Raw genomic sequence first — 24,688 nt, 5'->3', positions numbered from 1 at the left:
ATTCGTCTTCTTTTGCCGATATGCATTTTTCATGCATACTGCCACCTACTGGGTTGGGAGGAGAATTTATAGAAATAATTGAAAGTAATAATAGTAATTTCTCAGTACTAAAAGTAGTGTAGCACATTACATTTACATTTCTTCTAATCAGATTACAGTTTCTAACTTTCAGTTAAGTGAATTACTTTAAATTACTTTACTTAAGTTACACATTTGAAACTACTATTATATATGTAGAATATATTTCAAACATGAGTTACGTTAATATGTTCAAATGTTTGTGTTTTGTGACAGTAGAAGGTCGTGTGCCAATGAACAAAAAGGAAATATAGACAGTGTATTGAATTCATTGAGTGGTAAAACAAAAGCTTTTTCTGTGAAGTGTTTTAGTAATTAGTAATGTGATTACTTTTTTGATGAAGTAATGAGTAAACTCAGTAATCTGATTACAATTTTGGAGAAGTAATTACTCCTTTGTAGTTAATTATTTTTATTTTTTTTATTTACCCCAAACTGGTCACAGGTAAGATGTGTCATGTGCATCAGTTGCGCTTATTGTAAGGGTTTAGTGGTTTCAGTTTGGTGGCGATCTGCATTAAATAAATGAAGAAAAAAGTTCTGTCTCTCCTACAACGTGCATCCTTTTCTTAATTTGTAATAATTTTTTGCATGACACGAGCCCTATGCAAATACTCGGTAGCAGCTGTTGTGTTTCGCATTTTCCTTTGCGGACGTAACGCTGTTTGGGCGAGTAAAGTTTACATAATATGTAGCTTGAAAAACCAGATGCATTTACACTTGAGTTTTGAATGGATGTTGTGATTTGAGTGATCGAATTTATATCCATCTCAAATATAACTTGGAGGGCATTTACACTTTGTCTATTTATGATAGGACAGCGATCTGGTCAGTAAAAACAGATGAAGTGACCAAGTCTAAATCCTCTCCAAACAAAATCTCAGGAAAACTTAGCAACTTCATAAGAATGCCATGACAACCACCCACAACACTATAGCAGAGTGGTAGTGAGTTTTGCATGCACAAACACCACTCATATTTTCTTCAGAAATGGAAAGATGATGTTGTAGTAATTTCAAATAATTGTTTAACATTGATGGAAAATTCTATTTATGTAGCAACCACTAAGAAACAGTTCTTCTAGTGATATATGTCATTGTTTTTGTTGGGATCATGGAATGTTTATTTCAGAAGCAGCTTGTTGTTTTAGCTCTTGCGACTTCCTTGCTTATCAGACTGTAACATCGCGTCCATGTCTACGTGTCCTCGTCTACGTGTCCTCAAATGTCTTGAGCACCAGCCAAAAGTCCTCCTGTATCCTGCACACTCTCTACAGCATACTGACCTGAGCGTATTCACAGCTCGGTGTAAGAGATAAAGCGAAGAGATGTTCAACGTTTGAAACAGTGATGTTCTGTGCATGTCCAAAAATGGATAACAGTGTGTTTGGGTTGCAGCACTCTCACCGAACCCAACGCCATGCTCCTCCCCAAGACCATCCATAAGCAGTTCCTTCTCTGTGCTCTCGCCACTAGGTACCATGCTGAGTGCTTTCAGTCAAATGTTTACCTCCAGAGCTTCTTTTAAATTCAGCAAATTATTGATCTAAGCTGAATAATTTTACTGTTTTTGGTCCACCAGGTCCTGAGGTCAGCACAACGCCTCCTGCAAGTCCCCAAATCCCCCACACAACTCAGGTGAGTGACATGAAATAGTTTTCGTAACGTGACGTGAACTACCCTGCTGAAAAAAATAAATAGCTAAAACCAGCCTAATCTAGTTGGCTGGATTAAGTTGGTCCATTTTAAGGCAGCATAGACCAGTTTAAACCAGCTTAGACCAGCAAACGTTTATCTTGTTTTTTTCTCAGTACAGTTTATATAAACTCTAAAATATGCTGCCTGAAAAATCTCAGGGAGAGACTGAGTGGACATAAATAATGTTTGTGTTTGTGTATGTGGTTAGCGTTTGGAGTTGCCTTCAACCCATGACCATGGGGACACAAGTCAAACAGAGCTGGAGGTTTGTAATACAGCCCTTAACAGGGTTTCTTTTTCACGTTTCTCATTTTTTATCCATATTCTTCCATGCACTACAGCAATAAGTCATGTGTGGCTTTGCTTTACAGTGATTTTCCCATGATTCTTGGGCACAATGCGTAGCAGATTGCCTAAAACCCGCTTAACTCTGGTGAAATGACTGTAACATGGTTTTGAATGGATTATTGTTTTCATAAAGCTGTGAAAACAGCACTATGAAAAAAGACACCAATAAATAGTTACATTTATTAATAAAATAAATCATAATAAACAATTCGGCAAGTAATGAATTTCATTAGTTTAACTAGGTTTTTTACAGTTGCCAAGCGACATTACTTGCTTGACATTACAAGCGACAATAACTTGCTGCCTTAATAAGGAATGTAATTAAGCAGCTATCACAGGAGTACTTGTGATCACAGGTTTGTACGTCAGCTATATTATAACTCCTTCAAAGAGAGCTCATTCAGTCAGAATTTCAAGGGTATTCTCAACAATCAAGCAGCCTTGAAGTCGTGAGTGTCTGTGTTGTTGGTTGAAAGGAGGTTCTGTATCAGATCACTGTGTGCATAACTAGTAAAAATGCTATTGTTTTTATATTTGGAATTTGGTTTTTGGTAGCAGTGTTGAATTCAGATATCTGTAATGTGAAGATATCTTGATAACACTTTACAATAAAGTTCCATTTGTTAACAAAATTAGTTTGCATGAACTAGCAATGGAAAATACTTTTACAGCATTTACTAATATTGTTTCATGTTTATCGAATACATTTTTAAAATCAAAAATTGTATTTGTTAATGTTGGTTAATGTACAAAGAACTAACATGAACTAACAATGAACAGTGGTGTGGTGGTGGTGTAGTGATCTAAACCACAGTACTGGTAAACTGGTAATCAGAAGGTCGCTGGTTCGAGCCCCACAGCCAACACCATTGTGGCACTTAACTCCAGGTTACTCTGGGTGGATTGTCCCTGTAATAAGGGCTCTGTAAGTCGCTTTGGATAAAAGCATCTGCCAAATACATAAATGTAAATTGTATTTTTATTAACTAGCATTGAGAAAGATGAACAAATGCTGTATGTTTTTTCATGATACGTAATGACAGGGGCGTGTTTTATGTTGCACAGTTTGTGCTGTAAAACAAGCACGGCTGAATTCTCCTGAACACAAGCGCTGCTGCTTCGATCCATTCAGCCGCCCGCAACACCTTTTTCCCTAGTGCATTAACTAATGGAACATTATTGTAAAGTGATACTGATATCTTTACTTACTCTTCAATTTAATAATATATGCAATCCATTTCCAGATATCTGAAATGAACATTGGCACTAGTCAAACCCAAATTCTAGATATAAAAAATGTGCATTGTTTGTAGTACACTAGTTTACTAGTAATTCAATTGTTGATATCAGGAATGGACATTTGCATTAGTTACAATGTAATTATTCATGTCAAAACAATGATTTTAACTGCTTTGATGTGCACAGCTCAAATTTATTTTTGAAATTCAAACTTTTACAAAATTATAGATATCTGTATTTGTGTTTTAAATGTGCACTCAGTAACTTTATGTTTCTGTCATCTTGCCCTTGCAGTGACACCTAGTGGTGTGGATGCAGCATCATTCAAAATCAACAGTTTTGTGTTACAGATGCCATTGTAGAAATTCACTAGTCACAATCAGCTATGATTAATTTAATCCAAGAGTGAAAGCGTCCAATAGCAAGACTCAATTACTGAGATTAAGCAGGTAGTATTCAGATGGTCATGTGATTCTAAAATGGCAGCCCCCATGAGGGCGCCCCTCCCATGTAGAATAAAACAGCTTTAATAAGGTTACTGATATGACTAGAGTCCTCATTTCTGAGTGGTCATGATTTTATTCACATGTTTCAAAATTACAATTAATTTATGTAAACTTTTTTTAATGGGGAAAAAAATTACTGAGTGCACCTTTAAGAGTGGATGACAAATCTTTATTCAATTCTGCTAGTGAAAATGTACTCATAGATATCGGTAATTATGTTTTTTACCACTTAAAATAAAAAAAAAATTATAATTTGTTTTATAAAACATGGGTATTTCTGTAATGACATTACAAATTGCAAGCCTAGTTACTTACAAAAATGAGCGTTTTAACTAGTGAAAATGTAATTATATATACATATTTATATATATATATATATATATATATATATATATATATATATTTAATTTATATCCTGCATATGATTAAAAGTCAATTTTGCTCACCATACGCCAACTCTCATTGAAAATGAATGACTTCAGGCCGCTTAGTCACTACAAACTGCTGTCAGTGTGAACTCCTCTTCATTTATTATATAAGACAAGCTATCCATTTTCTTTGAAATATTGAAGCATAAACAAATGTGTGAGGATGTGTTTATGCAATTAGAATTGTTGTTTGTCTTAAATTTGTGCATAATCATCACATTTATCCTAAAAAGACTGTTATATGTGTATATTTCAACCGCAGAGCTTTACGAGGCTCGTAGAGTGGAAGCCCAGTGACAAGCGAAAGGTGTCTTCTGGCACGTTAAGCCCGCGATATGCCACCGCTGTACCAGCCAGAGTGCCCGCTGTGGTTCAGAAGGAGAACCCAGTCCATCAGGGAAAGAACTCTGAACATGCAGCCCAGAAAAAAGAGGAGACTCCTGGCCGTGGCATCAATCAATCGCTAGCCACAGGGGTAGCCAAACCCGTCCCCCGGCTGCCCACTCAGCAAGCCCCATGTACGGCTGAAATCAAAACCATAGGAGCCTTCCCACCTCTGATGAGAGCCATCTCCTGGGACACAGTGGGCTCAATGAACATGCGCAATGCAGCTCCCAAAGGAGAAGAGAGTCCCTCTTCCTCTGAAACATCAAGGGAGTCGCTATTTAAGTCCCCCGGGTACAAAGACTTTCCTGTGCTACCCGGGAACATTCCAAAACTCTCCAAACAGCATGAGGTAATCCTTTTCTGTTTTTGGCCATCTAGGTAAACATGCAAGATTTGTGCCGATTTGGCAGCAAATGAGATGGGAATGTTACATCCTCTATTTAGTAAATGCAATACTCATAAAAAGTAGTTAATGGTTTGCATTTGAACTTTTTCCTCATTCTCCAGGAACACAAACTGATACGCATCCAGAGTATCTCAAGTTCAAAGCTTCCTAACCTGAGTGAAACAGTTGAGCAGGAGCGAGGTGATCTTTCAATTTGATCTTTGTGATTCAAACATCAGTGCATGAGCTTATAGTTTAACTTTTGTGTTTCAATAAACTTTGGGTAGTATACACCCATCTAATTGATTCAGGTCCACAGTGACAGATTGAAATCCATAGGAAAAATAAAGGGAAATGCTGGCACACTGCTTACGTTCCAGTTTAATGACAGCGTTTCAACCCTGAATGGGTCTTCGTCAGGTCAAACACACAAACGCTTTTTGACTTGTTTGCTTGTTGTGCAGGTGTTTTTTTCTCTTTTGTGTTTCACATATTGCTGGCCAGTGCTGGGTAGATTACTACTGCATTGTAATCTGGTACTCATTACAAATGACATTTAAATTAAATTATACTGTAGTCAGTAACATAATATCTGGGATTACATTTTAAAGTAATCTAATCTATTTGCGTTTGGATTACTTTTGGATTACTTCTAACCTAATTCTTGTTTATTAGATGGCGCATGCAATTGAGGAGAATAAGTTAAAACTAGTTTGACACAATTTTGCCTCAAGGCATAAAAGAAAACGTACTTTTGGATCAAAATATGAGAATTGATTTGATTCTTTTGTGTAGTTTAATCACTATTTGTCTGTTTTAAAGTCAAATAAAAAAGCCACCTAAAATGTTATTATACCAGTTATGTTTTTGAATCAACATCCCAAATGTTGTCACAAAAGCAAAAGCGCATTCATGTAGGATTCATATTTAAAGCCGAGTACAAAAGCTATTCAACTAACTTTACCAAACTGATACAACTGGATCGTCATTTATGTGTGGATTACCACTTATCATAATCTTCAGTGTAATAATAGCTGGTGGCTAGTTTCAGGTTTGTATGTGCAATTACGCCCCTCCCCACTCCAGTTGAAAACACTGAAAGACTTACCAAATGTATATTTTTTTTCCTCTCCTTTTTCTCCCCAATTTGGAATGCTCAATTCCCAATGCGCTCTAAGTCCTCGTGGTGGTGTAGTGACTCGCCTCAGTCCGGATGGCGGAGGACGAATCTCATTTGCCTCCATGTCTGAGACCGTCAGTCCGCACTTTTTATCACGTGGCTTGTTGAGTGCGTTCCGCGGAGACATGGCTGCATCCACGACTCAGCACACGCCCCACCGAGAGCAAACCACATCATAGCGATCACGATGAGGTTACCCCATGTGTCTCTACCCACCCTAACAACCGGGCCAATTTGGTTGCTTAGGAGACCTGGCTGGAGTCACTCAGCACATCCTGGATTCGAACTCGCGACTCCAGGGGTGGTAGTCAGCATCTTTACTCATCTTTACCCATTACCATATACCTTGCATAGTTTCATCTCTTGTTTTAGCACAGTGGTCGATTGACAGGTGAGGGGTGGCTCTTCGCTGCTGCTGGGACGCATTAAGGATTGATTAGCGTTTACACATGAAATGCAATGCGGTCACATGCGTTTTTGACCACGTTTACACCTGTATTTAGTGCTGACCACATGCAATTGGATCATCAAAAATGCATCTTAATACCAGGTGTAAACGGGGTCCATGAATTTTTTTTTGGTAATCTGAGTACATAATCCAGACTACATTTAAAGCTTTCTACCCAGCACTGTTGCATGCATAGTAATCATTAAAGAAATGTTGCAAAAAACAAACAAACAAAAACTGACATTTACAGTGATGCAATTATAATGGATATTTCTTGGACAAGAAATGACTTGTGGTTTAAAAGCAGAAATGCAGATGGTTTTGTTGTTAAAGCATTTATATGAATTATTCTGTACACAAATGTGTGTTATCTGAGGTATAAAGTTTATCTAAATTGCTTATAGCAGTGGAACTACTGTTCTTGGATGAACTTCTGGTTATGTGTAACTGAAATAATCCATATCATGCAAAAGCAACAGGGTTTTTTGGGTTTGCATGGTTATGATGGTAAAAAGTATGCAAATGAATAATCAACAGTCTCATGTTAGCTTCAAAAAAGTGTATATTGGTGTGTTGGTTATATTGGTGTGTTGCCTTTCCACCATAGACTTCACTATAAGTGCATTACTTGTAAACACAATGTTTACTTGTTTTTTACAAGCCGAAGGTTAAGTCAAAATTATTCTTCAACAGATTTCTATTTTCAGCAGAGCTTAAATTGTATTTAACCCTGAACCTCCTTAAAATAATAGCCCATTTTATATGTTTTCCACACTCTTCAAATACAGTAGTTTCTATGGCATTAATTTGAGATTTAGCTACATGCATACACCACCAGGTGGCACCATGTGTGTCACAATTAACAAAACACATGAATTTGTTGCATTACATGTTAACATGTCTATCTCTTAGGTCCACCCTCTCTGCTCACAAGTTCTCCCAGTGTAGAAGAGATGAGAGAAAAACCTGACACGATGCCCAACATTTCAGACATCATGCTTCACAAACTGAAACTGCACAGAGGTTTACCTGGCTGGTGCGCATCATCACAAAACCATCAATGGATTGATCAGTTCTCAATAATAATACCAGATCTATCAAAAATAACTTAATATTTCTGTTCCCCCGCTTTGTTATTGCAGCGCTCCTCCGCTCTCAGAGAAGGAAGTTGAGGTGTGTATTTTCTTGAGTTTCATTAAACAAATTAAGACACACTTGTGGTTTCTGAATGTGAATGTTCAGAATGTGTGGTTTGTGCCAGCAAAAGAGAGGAGGATAAAATGGGCCCACCTGCTAGTAAAAAGTTGGATAAACACGTCCTCACAGAGGGGAAATCATAGCTGTTTTGATCAGGTTAGCTTTTTAATATATAATATTTAGCCAAAGAATATGCAATCCAGGGGTGTTGAAATAATTAGGTGGTCATAATTGAGTCACAGCTCGACTTTGAGCAGAACAGTGTTTCCCAGAATATGCCTATTTTGTTATGTATGTGAAGGCCATGGCACTATCTATTCTCCTGAGCCTGGTTAAGGACATGGCAATTTGATGGGCATTAGTGAGTTCCTGTCCCCTGCGAGGAAACACAAACATGCTTTTGTGGATACAATCTGCTCCCAGGATGACGCTAGTGAGGGTCAAGGGCTGGACGGATTTTCCTCTCTAATGTTTAGACAATACTTGCTGTTCTGCCGCTGCACTCTTTGAACCTGACCATATAGTTCAAATGCTATTACTGCTTTCCTCAGCCCTGCTCCGGTTAGGTCCAGCACTTAAAAGCACACTGTCTTCATAAGTGTAATAATAGGGAATTGGGTTTGTATGTGTTACAATGGTTTGTATTTTTAAATAAATGCCCTGCAATGTGTAGCAACACATCAAGTGTATTTCGAAGGACAACTATTACATTCGGTATATCTTCTGTTAATAGCCTTTATATAGACTATAACAGTAATGGGTCATTCTCAGGAAATTGTCCCATTTGTACCTGAATGTTTTAGCTAAATATATACTGGCAGCCAAAAGTTTGGAATAATGTACTAATTTTGCTCTTATGGAAAGAAATGGGTACTTTTAAACTACTTCAAAGAGTTGCCATCAAAAAATCCTCCACGTGCAGCAATGACAGCTTTGCAGATCCTTGACATTCGAGCTGTCAGTTTGTCCAGATACTCAGGTGACATTTCACCCTGCACTTCCTGTAGCACTTGCCATAGGTTTGTTGGGCACTTCTCACACACCTTACAGTCTAGCTGATCCCACAAAAGCTCAATGGGGTTCAGATCCATAACACTCTTTTCCAATTATCTGTTGTTCAATGTCTGTATTTCTTTGCCCACTCAAACCTTTCCTTTTTGATTTTCTGTTTCAAAAGTGGCGTTTCCTTTGCAATTCTTCCCATAAGGCTGCACCCCTGATTCTTCTCTTTACTGTTGTACATGAAACTGGTGTTGAGCAGGTAGAATTCAATGAAGCTGTCAGCGGAGGACATGTGAGGCATCTATATCTCAAACTAGAGACTCTGCTGTACTTATCCTCTTGTTTAGTTGTACATCTGGCCTTCCACATCTCTTTCTGTCCTTGTTTTTTTGCAATTTCAATCATTGTATAGCCTTAATTCCTCAAAACAATGATTGACTGATGAGTTATTAGAGATAGCTGTTTATCTTTTACCATTTTTGACCTAATATATGCATACTTATTGATCAGTTGAATGCCACTTTGGTGAATTAAAGTACCAATTACCTTCCGAAACAGCTAAATCTGTACATTATTCCAAACTTTTGGCCACCAGTGTATATATTTTTAATACTATATCCCCAATGCTAAATATGTAGTTACAGTAAAGTACCAATGAGTAATTGATTGTAGTTGGTAGTAGTTCTCATTGTTAAAGTAAAGATCAGGGATCAGTAAAACTATTTTAAAAGCGGGAAATCAATGGAGTTGAACAGAAATGCCAGTGATGACATTATAACATGACATTTTAATTTCAATTAAAGGAAAATGTAGGTTTAATTTGACTGTTTAAGCCTATATAACCCATTTAAATTTAATGGTGATGAATGAGATGTATTTTTCTTCATGATTTCCACTTTGCCAGAGACTTACTGACTTTGTAAACTGGTGAAAACTGATTGTAACTGATGACTGCATCAGTCGATGACAAGCGTTTTCACAATGATAAGTAGTTTCACAGTGAATTTCTGCATCTTGTCATTAATTGGTGTGTTGGTGTCTCTTAGTGTGGGTGATAAATAAAATTTTTCCGTCTTATTCTTGCAGAACACATTTGTGCAGCTGTCACTGGCATTCCGCAATGACAATTACACATTGGAGTTGCGGCTGAAACAGGCAGAAAGAGAGCGCAACCTGACTGAGGAAAACATGGAGAAGGAACTGGAAGAATTTAAATGCTCTCTGAAGGTCAGCAGGGAATGTAAACAGGGCCAACAGTCCACAGAAATTCAGAATGAAAGAAATGCAGAATATGCTCCCTTTCATTTCATGTGCTGGAAGAATTTCATTAGTTTAACACAACAACAAAATACATTTTTCTTACACCAAGGTCCATAAAATAAAAGTTAATTTATATAAGGAATATTCTGGTTTGAGTAAAAGTTAAGCTCTACTATAACTGTACTATAACTGTTATTGTTGTTGACGTCCCATTCCAGAACACTCCATCACTGTGGCAGAATGTTGAGCAGAGGGAGTCTTACCAGCAACTCATAGAGACAATCCCTGTCCTGCATCGCCTGACCAACCGCCTCTCCAGCAGGGCTGAGATGGTGGGAGCTGTCCGGCAGGTAAGTTGGACGTCATAGCTGGGATGCACTGCCTGTCAGCTACCGAGGGTCCCTCTCTGCCCCCCATTTCAACTTTGCAGTAGAAGCTTATGATGAAAGTGCTCATCATGTTGTTTTCATAAAAAACTGGCCTTTGTCTCTGTGGAGTAGAGGGGCACGAGAATGTTTATTTTCCAACAGATAAGAAATGTTTGTGATAGATTTAGCGAAGTGTTATGCTTGCCCTTTGGTTAACATGTAAGCCAATGTAAACCAAGCCAAAGAAGAATAACTCAGCGGTTTGTCTGTTACCAGTGGCGACACTATTAATTTTAGCCCTGCATGCCTCAGGAGTTTACGGCAAGTATCCTTATCTCAACTTACTAAGCCTTGCCCTTACATCCTATAGCTGGATAATAACACATACAAATACTTTGCTTTGAGGATGGCCTTCTTAAAGGAGCAGTTCAATCACCCTAGTGTTGTCCCAAACCAGTTTGACTGTCTTTTTACCATGGAGGTAGGTCTAGGGAGGTCTGGTAATTGTTAGGGTGACAACTTTAGGCAGCCTGATCTCATGAAAATTACTTGACGATGGCGACGTTTATGCTAAATAATATTACGTAATTTCTCACACGTATCACAGCAGTTCCGAGATTAAAAAGGCGCTAAAAGCAAGTTAGATTTTCTCCCAAGCAGATGAGGTTTCTAAGGTTAATGCTCTATTGAGTTTTAAATAAACTAAATTGATGTCCCAACCCTAAACCTGAAACCTAAACCTAACAGATAGTGTCATAAAAGGCAAATGTGACGTGAAAAATCTAATTCCTGAAGCAGGAACGACATATTTTGTTACTTGTGTAAATGTAGGGTTCATTAAACGTGTGTGGTTTACACTCAGGAACAAAAGAACACCAGAGAGAGATATTTTTCCACAACTGTTTTTTACTTCACTTTTGCACTCTCTTCTTCATTTCCAATACAGCACTGTTCAGTTTTGTTGTTTTACTCATCACACATCTCAACACAGAAATTGACCAATTAAATACAGTTCTAAGACAAGAACACAGATTCCACATTTAACAAACTTGTCTCAAATTTGCAGAAAAAATAAAAGCTGGACTTCTTATTAATTTATAGCAATGAACTTAAAATAATGAAGTAATATATATAAATTTCTCTGCAAAAGTCTTACATAAGATATTTCACAAAAGCATTTGTCTTAAGATGGTTCTTCAGCTTTAGAGTGTAAATTGGAAATATAAATGTTAAACTCCCAAACATTACTTTTGCAAATAGAATATAAGAGAAGGCAAGAACAGGGAGCCCTGCTACAGATGACATGGCCCTCACTAAGCCCCCCACTGAACATCGTATCAGTCTGAGATTACATGAAGAGACAGAAGCAATTGAGACAGCCTAAATGGATAGAAGAACTGTGGCAAATTCTCCAGGATGCATGGAACATCCTATCTGCCAACAACCAAGAACATTTTTGTCCAGGTGTACAGTTTCGGCTCACTGGACTTGCATGCTCTTCAAGACTCATACTCTTGTCCTTTGCATCACAAGTGCAATGCTCTCTCAATTAAGCTACAGTGCACTTTTATAATGCTTGAACAAGCTTGTAAATGTAGTTGGCTATGTAATGCAAGCCAGGGCTAGTACTAAGATACGATCTTTGGTGTGGGCATGTGTCAGAAGTTTCAGGGGGCACAAAGAAGATCTGCCTTGGACCCGACCATGATGCAAACAGTGACAGGAGGAAACAAATTGTGCTTGATCTTTTAACATGTAAGAGGTCATTGTAGTATTAAAACATACTGTACGTTTCAGAACTCATAACTTCCTCTTTACTGCAAAAAGAGCATTTGTTGAAACCAAGCTGCCAAAACGACTCTACTCCAAACTGCCAAAAGAATTCTCTACTTCCTCCATATTGTGATGTCACACTGTGGTAGACATTTGCATCTGACCTTTTCCACAACAACACAACAACGCCTACTTTACCTAATCACTTCCGTAGCCCCACCCAGTAGCAGTGAACAGTGATATGGCTAGAAGAGAGCAGGTCAGTCAAGAGCAGAGAGCCAATCAAAACAGTTCTATCGGGAAGACACGCAGGCTTGAGTGAAGTTTAAATTACATTTATTTGATAAATGTAAAACAGAAAGTAATGTCTCTCTCTTTGGCGTAGGCCCCGTCCGGCGGTCCGAGGGAGTTGTACCCGGAACCGTCATGTCCTGCCGGAGATAGGAGGCAGGGGCGAGGAGCCTACCCCCGTGTGGGACGGGGCTCAACTGGTGGTGGTGGGGTGGTGGAGGTTGCCTGTGTTAGCACACTGAAACAGCAATGTGATAGATTGTGGGCAGACTTATCAAACAATGGCTTACATGCGCTTGGCTTGGAATTACCCAGCTAATGATGTGATGATGTACAGCTGCTAGTCTTCCCGCTAGAACTATGCTGCACTTCCATTGAGTGTTCACTGTCAAGTCTTAAAGGAGAAGCAGCACCTAAACTGAGAGTTTCTGACAAGAGTGATAAAATAAGGGTGTAAAATGATCATGTTCAACATATATTTGATTGTTTTTTGTGCAAAGAACTTTACTAATATTATAAGTGAACCTCAAGGAACATATAAAATAATATAAAAAGGCATTTCATGATCGCTTTAAAATGTTTCACCCCTACAATTCACCCTAAAAGTTTTAAGGAAGCATTGTGTGAAGAACAGGGTAAGTGGGTGTTTCTGAGCTGATAATCATGTTTTACTCATGATTTGTGTGAAAGTGAATAAAAGTAATTGTTGTTTTAGCGCCTTTAGTGTTCATTTCACCAGGAAGCTGGCGCGATAAGTACATGTAAAAATCTTTTTTTATCACAGTGCGTGAAAAATCCAGGATATGCTGAATATTACTATTAGTGGGACCAAAAGACACTTGAGATAAACAGAAAAATGTATACTTATTGTATACTTATTTATACTTATTTATGGCAGGAGAAGAGGATGAGCAAGGCCACTGAGGTGATGATGCAGTATGTTGAGAATCTGAAGAGGACGTATGAGAAGGACCATGCTGAGCTGATGGAGTTCAAGAAGCTTGCCAACCAAAACTCCAGCCGCTGCTATGGGGGCTCAGTCGACACTGGGGGTAAATACAAGCACACACAATACAGTGCTGAAGTCATCACCCAAGGCTTCAGAACCGCAGCTCTGTTTCCACAAGACCTAATCTGAGTGACTGATTGCTCTTTATTTACAGATGATGGCGTGCCACGTGCATCAAGATCCATGTCTCTGCAAATGGGAAAGGTAGGTAACCTTAGGAGAAGCCCAAACTTTTCCAAAAAGGAAACCTTTAGCCTTTTTCAAGCTCCATGGTTCTGTAGAGGACTAGTGGCTAAAAGAACTCAAGGCTTCTGAATAAAAAACATTTCGATCTCTTATAAAGCCAGTTCAAAAACCTTATGTGGCGAATAAGGGTTCTTAATGAGCTCAATCGAAAGCATTTGTTACCACAAAAACGAATTTAATAAAAATCAGGGTTACAGTGAGTAAGTTACAATGGACGTGAATGGGGCCAATCCATAAATGTTAAAATACTCACTGTTTCAAAGGTATAGCCACAATACATGTGTTTTAACACTTTTTCTGTGTAAAGTTATGAATATAAAGAAAGAATGCTTACCTTCCTAAACTTTCATCAAAATATAATAACTTACTTTCAACCACATGTCGAGACAACTTTTAACATTGCAGCAAATTCTCTCTAAATAAATTCAAGTCCTGTCGTACTTGTTTTTTCTTGTTGAATATCCTGTTTCACTCAGAAATACATCACATTTTAAAAGTAACCTTTCATGTGTATGTACGTATCTACAGATAGAAGAGTGTTCATATGATGGAGTATTTCGTTTCACAGAATGTGTTTTTGTCTGTCTAAGGCCTTGCCCAGACGAAGAGTCAGTGTGGCTGTTGTTCCTAAGTTTAATCTATTGAACATCCCCGGGCAAACTCCAGCCACCGCTGGCCCTAACATGGCCGGTGCACTTCCTGTGGTGGTGAGTACTGCCTTGTCAGCTAATGTGTAGCCTGTCAGCAGCCATATGTTATTAATGGTGCATTATCTTTACATTTCCTACATATGGCATTTTGTCAAGGTGACATTCCAAGACCCAAGCCATTCATCAAAATGAGATATTTTCAGTTATTTTAATAAAAGGCTGTTGTGGTTTTGATTTCCATTGTGTTTTTAGTGCGAGGCAGGCACTATTAAGAATGGCAGTACCACAGACCCCTCTCAACAAGACGTGCTTGAGAAACCGTAAGTCTACACTGTCTTTCACTATGTGACACAGCATGACTCCTATACTCTTTATGGGTGTTTCTTCAACAATGGACACATTTGGTCCTGTGTAATGTTGTAAAATAAACTCTCTTAAAACACTTTTCTCAGTCACTAGTATATTTTACTTGTCTACTAACAATGTCCAACAGTGGATGGGTGTTTCTTCAACTTAAGGCACTTTTGACACTGTAAAAATCTTGTTAAAACATTTTTAACACTTTCATTTAAAAGTGTTCATTGTATTTTTTTTCTATAATAACAATATCCAACAGTGTTTGTACGTACATATTCAATAGGAGATTTGTCTTTAAAAAAAATAAAAATAATAATAATAATAATAATAAAAATTCCTGCTACAGTGTTATTTCCACCACATCTTAACTTATGTATTGTGTTAAATCGAATTCTGTGGTAGTAATGACGGTGATAGAAATAAAAAAAAAATATGTTTTTGATATAAAATGTTATATAGCTGATATAAAATATCACAAATTTTAGGGAAATGCTATTTTCACACTGATGCAAATAATGGTATATGCTATTTACACCTCTAAATACTAACATACAGTATATGGGCATCACTGCAGCGTGTTTTATTGTGTTTGATTAGAGTCTCACAGACACAACCTACCACTAACCTAACCTTGCTTTAGAAAATATAACCTTGGTTTTACTACATTTACCATCGTTTCACCATGGTATTTTGTTGTAAATTTACAGTAACCACAAAATTAACCATGGTTACTATTGTAACTGGTCCTGCTCGACCAGCTCCGAGCGGGATTCGAACCGGAGTCTCCAGCATCGGAGGTTAATGGCTACAGCCCCTAGCGTCAGTCGCTAGTATATCTCTTGAAGCCAGGGGAGTGAGGTTTACACACTGCACAGCTACCTACCAGCTGGCTACCATTACACTCACGCCCCTAAACCTCACTCCCATCCGTGTCACAGCACCACTGTAACCAGTCCTGCACGACCCGCTCCGAGCAGAATTCAAACCGGGGTCTTTGGCATGGGAGGCATGCGCACTAACGAAGATGCTAAAGGCTACAGCCTTTAGTGTCAGTTGCATTAAAACTATTTTCTGCCAAAAACATGGTTCCTACAATATTACTATAGTAATAGAGTGATGCAATATACACAAAAGCGAGTCGCTGTAACAAGCATCAAACCCTTCTCTGCACTCCCCAGCATTCACCATGACCAAATCACTGCGATGAAATCAACATTTATATACATTTTTATCTATTATTATTTTAAGTAGTATTAAAGTAAATGTTAAGAATGGAAACAGAAAATTGGATGTATAAAAAGTGGGACAAATGGTGGAATCTAACCAGGGACGCTAGGACAACAGTACACATTCACACCATCTTTACACCCCATGCCACTGCAGCAACGCCTCTTGTCTAGTTTGTCATAGATTTCAGTGGTTTCACCAGACTATTGGGGTGCAAATAGCTGCACTGTGTGGCAGATGCTATTTAAACTAGTGTGTAATGTTTGATAAAATTTTACGATTATTTCGCTCCTTGTTTAAATATAGTTTTAATGTGACCTTCATACAGTATATGGTAACCAAATGAAAGTTAAAGAAATCTGAGTTTTTTTATACAAAATGTACCTCTGGGTCATAAAAGTGTCCGTTGTTGAAGAAAACCCCCATATGTGAGCACATTTATCAAGTTAAGATGGAAATATATTCTTTGTTAACCTAGTTTATCACAGTTCCCCAAAACAAAGGGTCTGATTGAGTTCCTTATCAAACAGATCATTTGTCGATTACTTAGTCGACAGAAAACTTGTTTAAAAAGAATTATTCACCAACAACAGGATGTATGGGCCATTTGGAAGACTAGAACTTAAGCAAGCATCTCCTTTTTTCTATGTGCTTAAAATAGCACACAGGCGTCCCACAAAAATCACATTTGTAGATAATTTTACATGCCATTTTGCGATTAGATCTAAACATTTGGCCAGGATCGCTTGACAAAAACCAGGCATCGATGTCTGAGCTTACTGCAGTAATAATACAGGCATAATTTGTCACGCCAAACTCTTATTTCCAAATAGCAGTTTTGAACTCAAGCCAGACAATGTACTATACATGATATTCTAAAGCCAACGGATGTTTAAAGACCTCCCATTATAGGTATTGTCACTTTGGCTTTGTTGTTTAAACATTTCATTTCACACCTTTGATGCCATGCTTTCTGTGCCATTTTCCTTGTTCACTGGCATTTAAAGGGATAGGTCACCCAAAAATGAAAAAGCTGTCATCCTTTACTGACCTGATTTTTGGGTGAACTGTCCCTTTAACTGTTTCCATTAGGGCAGAGTTCCATTGTTATTAATGGAGAGAGCAGGCTCTGTAGTTCTCAAAGATCTGCGTAATGGCATTTGTTTTATTGCTCCAGCACTGACTCCTTTTTCCTATCTGAAACAAAGCAGTGGAAACCCTCTGACGGAGCAGGAAAGTGAATCCACGCCAACCAAAGTTCTCTGCAGTCCAGAGAAGATCAGTGAAGAGATCCGAGCCAAGATTGAAGAAGAAGCGTTTAACAGAGGGTAACTCCCTTGGCACTAATGAACGTGATTTTATTTGTTTTTTTTAACCACACACACAAAACAACAAGCAGATGTTTAAAGAGATATGAATAACTGGAGGTTGAGTAAATGATGACGGAATTTAGAATTTTGGGCGAAGTCTATAGAGTGCAACATCTGGTTCCGGAAGAAAAATCCCATTCAACTTTTCCAGAGACAAATTGGACCATAGCTTCCATAGACCATAACTTATAAACCTTTCAAGACAGACCTACATTGAGCTCCGTGGTTGTTCATCAATGGTATTTGCTTGTGTTGAAGCCATCTGTCTGTGTTATTTCAACTTCATTGTTTAAATAGCATCTTTTATAGCAGAATTGCTATAATGGAAAACAACTACATTAAACATGGTACAGCAGAGAACGGTTCACATCCAACAAAGCCCTTGAAATTGCCTCGGAGTGACCACGCACTCCAAACGCATTGTAAGTGACGTAATCGAGTCGGTCTCCCTTTATGCTTAAACTACTTATGTAATTGTACATATCAGAATATTTAGCAATAAACGTAAAATGTATTGTTTCTATTTTTATAATTAACAACTTAAAATCAATATTTTTATAAATTCCTAACTTTTTTATTCAATTACATCATTCGAAATGCTTCATTTTGATTGTGAAAGACACTATTACACAGCCATGTACTTTTTTTTTGTACAATTTTCAAATACTTTTTAGCCTTAAAACAAATTTTGTGACGTTTTGATTCACGTCGGAGCTGGTTGGTTTGGTTCATGGCTTGTAACTCTTTTATGGGTGATTTTCTGAAAAGCCTATGCAAACAATGAATCGGCAAAAAAACTTCCGGAACCCAAATGCTGAATAAGTGGGCGGGGCACTGTTGCGCTCTGTTCAGACCGTCACTGTAATCACTCAGAATTGCGGAAATGTGTATACAACGTATATACAATTAAAAAAATAACTCTGTCTGAACTTGATTCAAACATGTACAGTGGTTCCACAAGTTTCAAATGAGTTTTCTTAAATTAAATTTACCATGTAATTTCAACTTAAATACGTCAAGTAGTGGGAACATAGCTGAATCAAGTAAACCTAACGAAATGTAACGTCAAAATAACTCAAATGAAACCTGTTTAGTGATATGCTAAACATGTGGAAGCACTATTGAGTGCAACATGGTCAATTGCTCAATAAATAAAGCAATATGTAGCATACTGTAAATATATTGGTCCTCAACCTAGGCGCAAGTTCCACTCTTTACCATGATGGTAACCCACACAACTACAACATAATAGAAATTCTTGTAAATCTCAGCATAACAAAACATAAAACAATAACAAGTCCCCCGCTGTATATTCATCTTGCACAAAGACACATAAAATCACATAACACTTCATTTTAACATTTACTCTCCCTGTCGAGTCCCATGCAAAGCATGCTGGGATCTAGAACTCTTCTGCGCTGTTTCAGTTAACCAAGCAAAATGTATTAATGTTGTCCCCAATGCACATGGATTAAGTAAAGCTGACAAATACTTATTTTAGTTGAATCAACTCACTTAATTTAACTTCCTTTGGTTACATAATTGTTTTTATTAATAATATGAGTATGGGAAGGTTGTGTAAAACTGACAATAGTGAACGTTTCTTTTTCTGCGATTAAGATAAGTTACAGAATGAAAGAATATGTTTTTAATGACTGTATTATTTAAATAAATGTACTTCACTGTAGGTACCAAGAAGGACTTAAAAGGAGTAAAGAACTTCAGGAACTTAAGGAGGAGGAAGAGAAAGCAGAAGAGAAGCAAAAGGAGTTTGAGGAGGAAAAAAGAGGAAATGCAAAAAAAGAAAGGAAGGCTAATAGGTAACCCTGATTATGAACGTGCTTGTCTCTCAATGCAATTTACAATCATCTGAAATCCTTAGTTATGTCTCTTTTGTCCATTATTGTAGCAGGTATGAGGAGGCACTGGAAATCCTTGATCGGATACTCCCAAAGTTCTTCAGACGAAACCGGATGCTTTGGATCGTGCTCACATTATTCTTTGTTTCATTCGTGTTTGTCAATGCCATAAACTTCTTTAGTAACCGCTATAGTGACAGTGGCGACACATCTGCAGAGAAGTCTGCCGTTGCAGGCAAGAATACATTTTTTGAACTGAATGTAGGATCCAAGACCCCAGCCCCCGAATGACATGATTCAATCCCATTGTCACGGAGAGACGAATCAAGGTAACTGAACAAACACCTTGGTTTGGCTGTGATGGTGTCCATTTCCTTTCATCAATCACAATGTTGTTTTTGTGAGTCTTTCACTCTGTATTTAGCAAATAGCAGAATTATTTGTCAATGTTTGGGGACCAAGTGTACTTAGACGATTTGCATTGTAAACTAAATTGATAACAAGTTATACTATTTTAGGAAGAGTTGGGATTTTGTTATTGGATAAAAGCATTTAGGAGACTAATGTCACATTTGATAGATTATACCACTCAGACCTTCTTATTAAACTTCTCAGGTTTTGTGAAATATATATTTGAAATATTAGGTACAATATTTAAAATGGTTTGGTAAAGGATGTTTTAAAGTTTCTGCAATTGTCTGTGTTGTTTATTTGAATTTACATTCCAAGGTAGATCTTGAAGTGCAATATTTTGCAGTTGTTAGTTAACTGTGGTGTGTTTGGGTGTGCTTTAGAGCACTGACTTTAATAGTACAGAATTTGTCACAAGTTTAAAGAGCACTTTTAACCAGTATGACTGAAGTCTTATTTGCACATGTGGGCTTTGGTTATTGTTCTGCCACTTCACCTTTGAATAAAGGTGTTCAAAATCAAATGTGGTTATTTCCAGAGTACATGTGGTATGTACTGTTCACAATTTTCACAGTAAATTAGATAATCTTACAAAGTAATGTCATTTCATATTTCACCCCAAGATCAATTTAAATCTAAAGCCTATTTTTAAGATCATTAAAGGAATATTGTGGGTTCAATATAAGTTTTTATACTGGGTTCAGGATAAGAATTTGTGGCAAAAGTTTGATTACCACAAAAAGGAATTAGGACTTGCTTCACTGCCTCACTGTTGCCTCACCGTTACCTTCTTCTTCATTAAGAAAAGGAGGGACATTTTTGTGGTTGTTGAAGGCTAGTCAAAGCGAAGATTCATGCAAGCTTTTATTGAGATTTATGGAAATGCATACAGCACAGCCTGGTCTATGCAAGAGACAATTTAATGATTTTGAACACTGGCTTTTTACCCATGAGACACCTGGAGATGAGAAGCAAATCTAATTGAGATAACAGTTTCATTTTGCCACAGAACATTTCATTAGACTCCCTACACACAAACAACCCACATACATAGAGATAACAACAAAAACAGAAATAGCAGTTGGGTCTTTGTATTTTGTGGGAAATAGACAGAAGAACAAGAACATTAATCATTCAAATACAGCCTTGGGACTAAAGAACACAACCATTGTTCCATAAGCTTCTATCAGTTCCTTGCTTCCCCTCCACCTGCCCAGAGTCTGGGACACTGGTGGCCATCTGAGGGAAAAGTGAAACAGAGGACTAACAGAAATGCTGATTGTTGTAGACTGTCCCATAACAGTGGTAATCAACATTGTTCCACAAATTGAACCTGGAATATTCCTTTAAGATTTTCTTTACATTGTGACATTATTTTCATGACATTTTATCACATTTTCCATCAAATTCTCATTACTGTAATGCCGAAAACTCTCATTACTTTAATAAAAAGTCCGACACAATGGTTCTTTTTTGACTCGGAATATGACCCAGAAATGTCATTTGTTTCATGTGAGTTATCCAATGAATGTGAGTCCTGTCAGAGAGATGATGATGTTGCACAGTATGAGTATGTGTAGGAGAGATATGTTGCCACAAGTAGGATTGAGCTGTGTCTGCATTCTGTCACAGGAAGTTAGATGAACATCACCCTGTTAATAAGCAAGCTCAGGGAAACAGGAGGAAATTGTCCATTTGTGAGACCAAAGCCCAACAAATAGCCCTAAGTCACTGGGATCTAAACAGTCTTTATAAACCCTGGAGAATTAATTCAGAGCTACTTGGTAGTGATCGTGTAGACAGTGTTATGTTGTTCTCAATCCTGTTTTCCCACAAACTCCCCTTCTACTTTCAGAAAGATGAATACCACATATATAAAGAGTTATTGAAAACATTATGTACTGTAGAAATCTTTTCACAGTGTGGTTTAAAGAATGATGTTCAAAAACTAAAGTGTGGCAAGAATAATTAAAGTTTATCCAGATTTTTTATACTTAAAATATACTATCAAAACATCACACAGATTATTAGATATACACAAATGTGATTGGATGATGGATGAATGGATGGATGGAAGGTTGGTTGGTTGGTATGTAGGTATGAAGGTAGGTAGGTAGATTGGTTGGTTGATGGGATGATGGGTTGGTTGGTTGGTTGATGGTTGGTTGGTTGGTTGATGGGTTGGTTGATGGATTGGTTGGTTGGTTGGTTGGTTGATGGGTTGGTTGGTTGGTTGGTTGATTGGTTGGTTGGTTGATGGGTTGGTTGGTTGGTTGGTTGGTTGGTTGGTTGGTTGGTTGGTTGGTTGGTTGGTTGATGGGTTGGTTGGTTGATGGGTTGGTTGGTTGATGGGTTGGTTGGTTGGTTGGTTGGTTGGTTGGTTGGTTGATGGGTTGGTTGGTTGGTTGGTGGGTTGATGGGTTGGTTGGTTGGTGGCCTGCGGCTGCGCGCCCGTTGCATACGGCGCCCCAACCCAATTTGGAGGCATCGGTTGTGACCAGAATGCGTCAGGACACCAGCTGCAAGGGTACTCCTGCCCTTAGGAAGCAGAGGTCTGTCCAGGGTTTGAAGGTTTGGAGGCAGGCAGAGGTAACTTTTATGTTGTGCGTGCCGCGGCGCCATGCTCGTCTCGGGACTCGAACCCGGAGCCAGTGCTGAAGTGGTCTCATATGCATCAACCCCAGCGGCACGGCCGCCGCGGAGGATGCCATATGCCCCAGGAGCTGTTGGAAACGTTTTAGCGGGACCATGGCGCCTGGCTTGAAGGAAGCGAGGCATTTCAGCACTGACTGAGCACGCTCGTTGGAGAGACGTACTGTCATTGGGACTGAGTCTAACTCCAGACCGAGAAAAGAGATGCTCTGGACCGGGGAGAGCTTGCTCTTTTCCCAGTTGACCTGAAACCCGCAAACCCCAGGCTGAGCACCTGGTCTCTGTGTGCGTATAGTAACTCTCGGGAGTGGGCCAGTATGAGCCAGTCGTCGAGGTAATTGAGTATGCGTATGCCGGCTTCTCGGAGCGGGGCAAGAGCTGCCTCTGCGACTTTCGTGAAGACGCGAGGGGACAGAGACAGGCCGAAGGGGAGGACTTTGTACTGATACGCCTGGCCGTCGAACGCGAACCTTAGGAAGGGGCGGTGTCGAGGGCGAATTGAGACGTGGAAGTGCGCGTCCTTCAGGTCTACCGCTGCGAACCAATCTGCGAACCAAGTGCCGGACGCCAGATAGAATTTGTTTCTGGGTGAGCATTTTGAATGGGAGTTTGGACAAGGTCCGATTGAGAACTCGCAGGTCCAAGATTGGTCGTAAGCCGCCGCCTTTCTTGGGTACAACGAAGTAAGGGCTGTAGAAACCCTTCTTCATTTCGGTTGGAGGGACAGGCTCTATCGCGTCCTTTAATAAGAGGGAGGCGATTTCTTCGTGCAGGGAGAGGGCATGTTGGCCGTGTACTGCGGAAAAATATACACCCACGAAGGGGGGCGGAGACCTGGCAAACTGAATTGTGTAACCGAGTCGAATGGTCCGGTGCAGCCAGTGTGACGGGTTGGGCAGTGAAACCCACGCCTCTAAACTCCGTGCTAGGGGCACCAAGGGGACGGGTTTTTTGGACGTACCCGGCGGGGCTTCGCAGCGGTGCGGAACAGGTAACGTGGCGTCGGGAGGCAACGAGGCTCTGGTTCTGAGAATAAACTCAAAGCACTTACCTTGCTCCGCGCACCCAGCGGGGGGCGGGTTCATGACTGAGGAGGAGGTCTGGTATTGGCGTCCTCTGGACTCGTCTGAACCGGCCAGCCAGGGAACAGTCGTGGTGCTGAAGGCGGGGACACCGCGTCCATGGAGCCGGGACTGTTGAGGCCTGAAAGCAGAGTGCCGTGAGAACGGCATTTGCGGGCCATGTGCCCCAGAGACAAAGGAAATAGCTCTTTTATTGAGAATTTGGGTACCGCAGCCCGTGTTAGGGGGGTGCGGCAAATGAAAAAAACAAAGGATTCTCCTCCCAGCCCTCCACCGGGGGACGGAGCGGTCTTACCACCTCCGGAGCTAATGTCTTGGGCTCTGGGTGCGTTGTCTCAGGAGCGCCTGGGAGCCTTCCGGGTCCTCGAGGGGGTCCGTGAGACAGGGGGCATGCGCTTCCCGCGGTTTGCTCGACGGTGGGGCTGAGAGCTGGGCCCAGGTTGAGGCGGAGCAGGGGCTTGCCTTCTGGCCGCAGGAGGACGCCCTCGGCGAGCAGACAGGGCATGGGCCGTGGCGGCAGGCTTGCGGCGAGGCATGATGTGAGAGATGGCCTCCGTCTGCTTCTTCACCATGGAGGACTGCTGGGCAAAGTCCTCGACGGTGTCGCCGAAGAGGCCGAACTGGGAGACAGGGGCGTTGAGGAAGCGAGTCTTGTCAGCTTCACGCATCTCGACCATGTTCAGCCACAGTTGACGTTCCTGGACCACTAGCGTGGCCATCGCCTGCCCGAGCGCTTGCGCTGTGACCTTCGTCGCTCTCAGGGCGAGGTCGGTCGCTGAGCGCAGTTCCTGCAGCGTGTCGGGATCAGGGCCACCCCCGTGCATGTCGCGTAGTGCCTTGGCTTGGTGGACCTGCAGGAGAGCCATGGCATGCAGGGCGGAAACGGCGCGTCCGGTGGCGCTGTAGGCCTTCGCTGTCAGCGAGGAGGTTGCTCTACAGGTCCGGGAAGGGAGTACGGGGCGACCTCGCCAGGTGGGGTGGGCGGACGAGCCTGTGGCGATGTGACGAGTGGAGAGGGGTGCTCTCCACGAAGACGTCAGCTCGTCATGCATTACGTCAGCTCGTCATGCACTACCGGGGAGGCTGTGAGCGGCGCCCAGGAACCAGTCGTCGAGCCATGATGGTTGTGGGGAGGATGGAGGGTTCCAATCCAAGCCCACGCTGTCGGCTGCCCGGGAAAGCATGTCCGTCATCTGTGCGTCAGCCTCAGCCTGGGTGTGCAGGCCCGAAAGCGGCAG

General features: G+C 40.1%; 1 protein-coding gene across 2 annotated transcripts in view; it reads left to right on the top strand.

The window, feature by feature from the left end:
- The window catches only part of LOC127647060 (inositol 1,4,5-triphosphate receptor associated 1-like), a 50,000-nt gene extending 28,830 nt beyond the window's left edge, over positions 1 to 21,170 (top strand). For both annotated transcript variants that reach the window (XM_052131138.1, XM_052131144.1), the window contains 16 exons: positions 1,476 to 1,553; positions 1,660 to 1,715; positions 1,984 to 2,040; positions 4,559 to 5,032; positions 5,191 to 5,269; positions 7,609 to 7,732; positions 7,839 to 7,869; positions 9,982 to 10,122; positions 10,374 to 10,505; positions 13,486 to 13,639; positions 13,751 to 13,800; positions 14,433 to 14,549; positions 14,745 to 14,812; positions 17,285 to 17,404; positions 19,135 to 19,266; positions 19,356 to 21,170. In XM_052131138.1, the coding sequence (XP_051987098.1) occupies positions 1,476 to 1,553; positions 1,660 to 1,715; positions 1,984 to 2,040; positions 4,559 to 5,032; positions 5,191 to 5,269; positions 7,609 to 7,732; positions 7,839 to 7,869; positions 9,982 to 10,122; positions 10,374 to 10,505; positions 13,486 to 13,639; positions 13,751 to 13,800; positions 14,433 to 14,549; positions 14,745 to 14,812; positions 17,285 to 17,404; positions 19,135 to 19,266; positions 19,356 to 19,596 (2,054 nt within the window). In that variant the 3' untranslated portion in view covers positions 19,597 to 21,170. The remainder of the gene's footprint in view (positions 1 to 1,475; positions 1,554 to 1,659; positions 1,716 to 1,983; positions 2,041 to 4,558; positions 5,033 to 5,190; positions 5,270 to 7,608; positions 7,733 to 7,838; positions 7,870 to 9,981; positions 10,123 to 10,373; positions 10,506 to 13,485; positions 13,640 to 13,750; positions 13,801 to 14,432; positions 14,550 to 14,744; positions 14,813 to 17,284; positions 17,405 to 19,134; positions 19,267 to 19,355) is intronic.
- Positions 21,171 to 24,688: the final 3,518 nt, after the last annotated feature.

The sequence above is a fragment of the Xyrauchen texanus genome, chromosome 1 (assembly GCF_025860055.1).
Source record: "Xyrauchen texanus isolate HMW12.3.18 chromosome 1, RBS_HiC_50CHRs, whole genome shotgun sequence".
Taxonomy (NCBI): Eukaryota; Metazoa; Chordata; class Actinopteri; order Cypriniformes; family Catostomidae; genus Xyrauchen; species Xyrauchen texanus.
The sequence above is the reverse complement of the archived record's forward strand: the minus strand, read 5'-3'. Positions and strand labels throughout refer to the sequence as shown.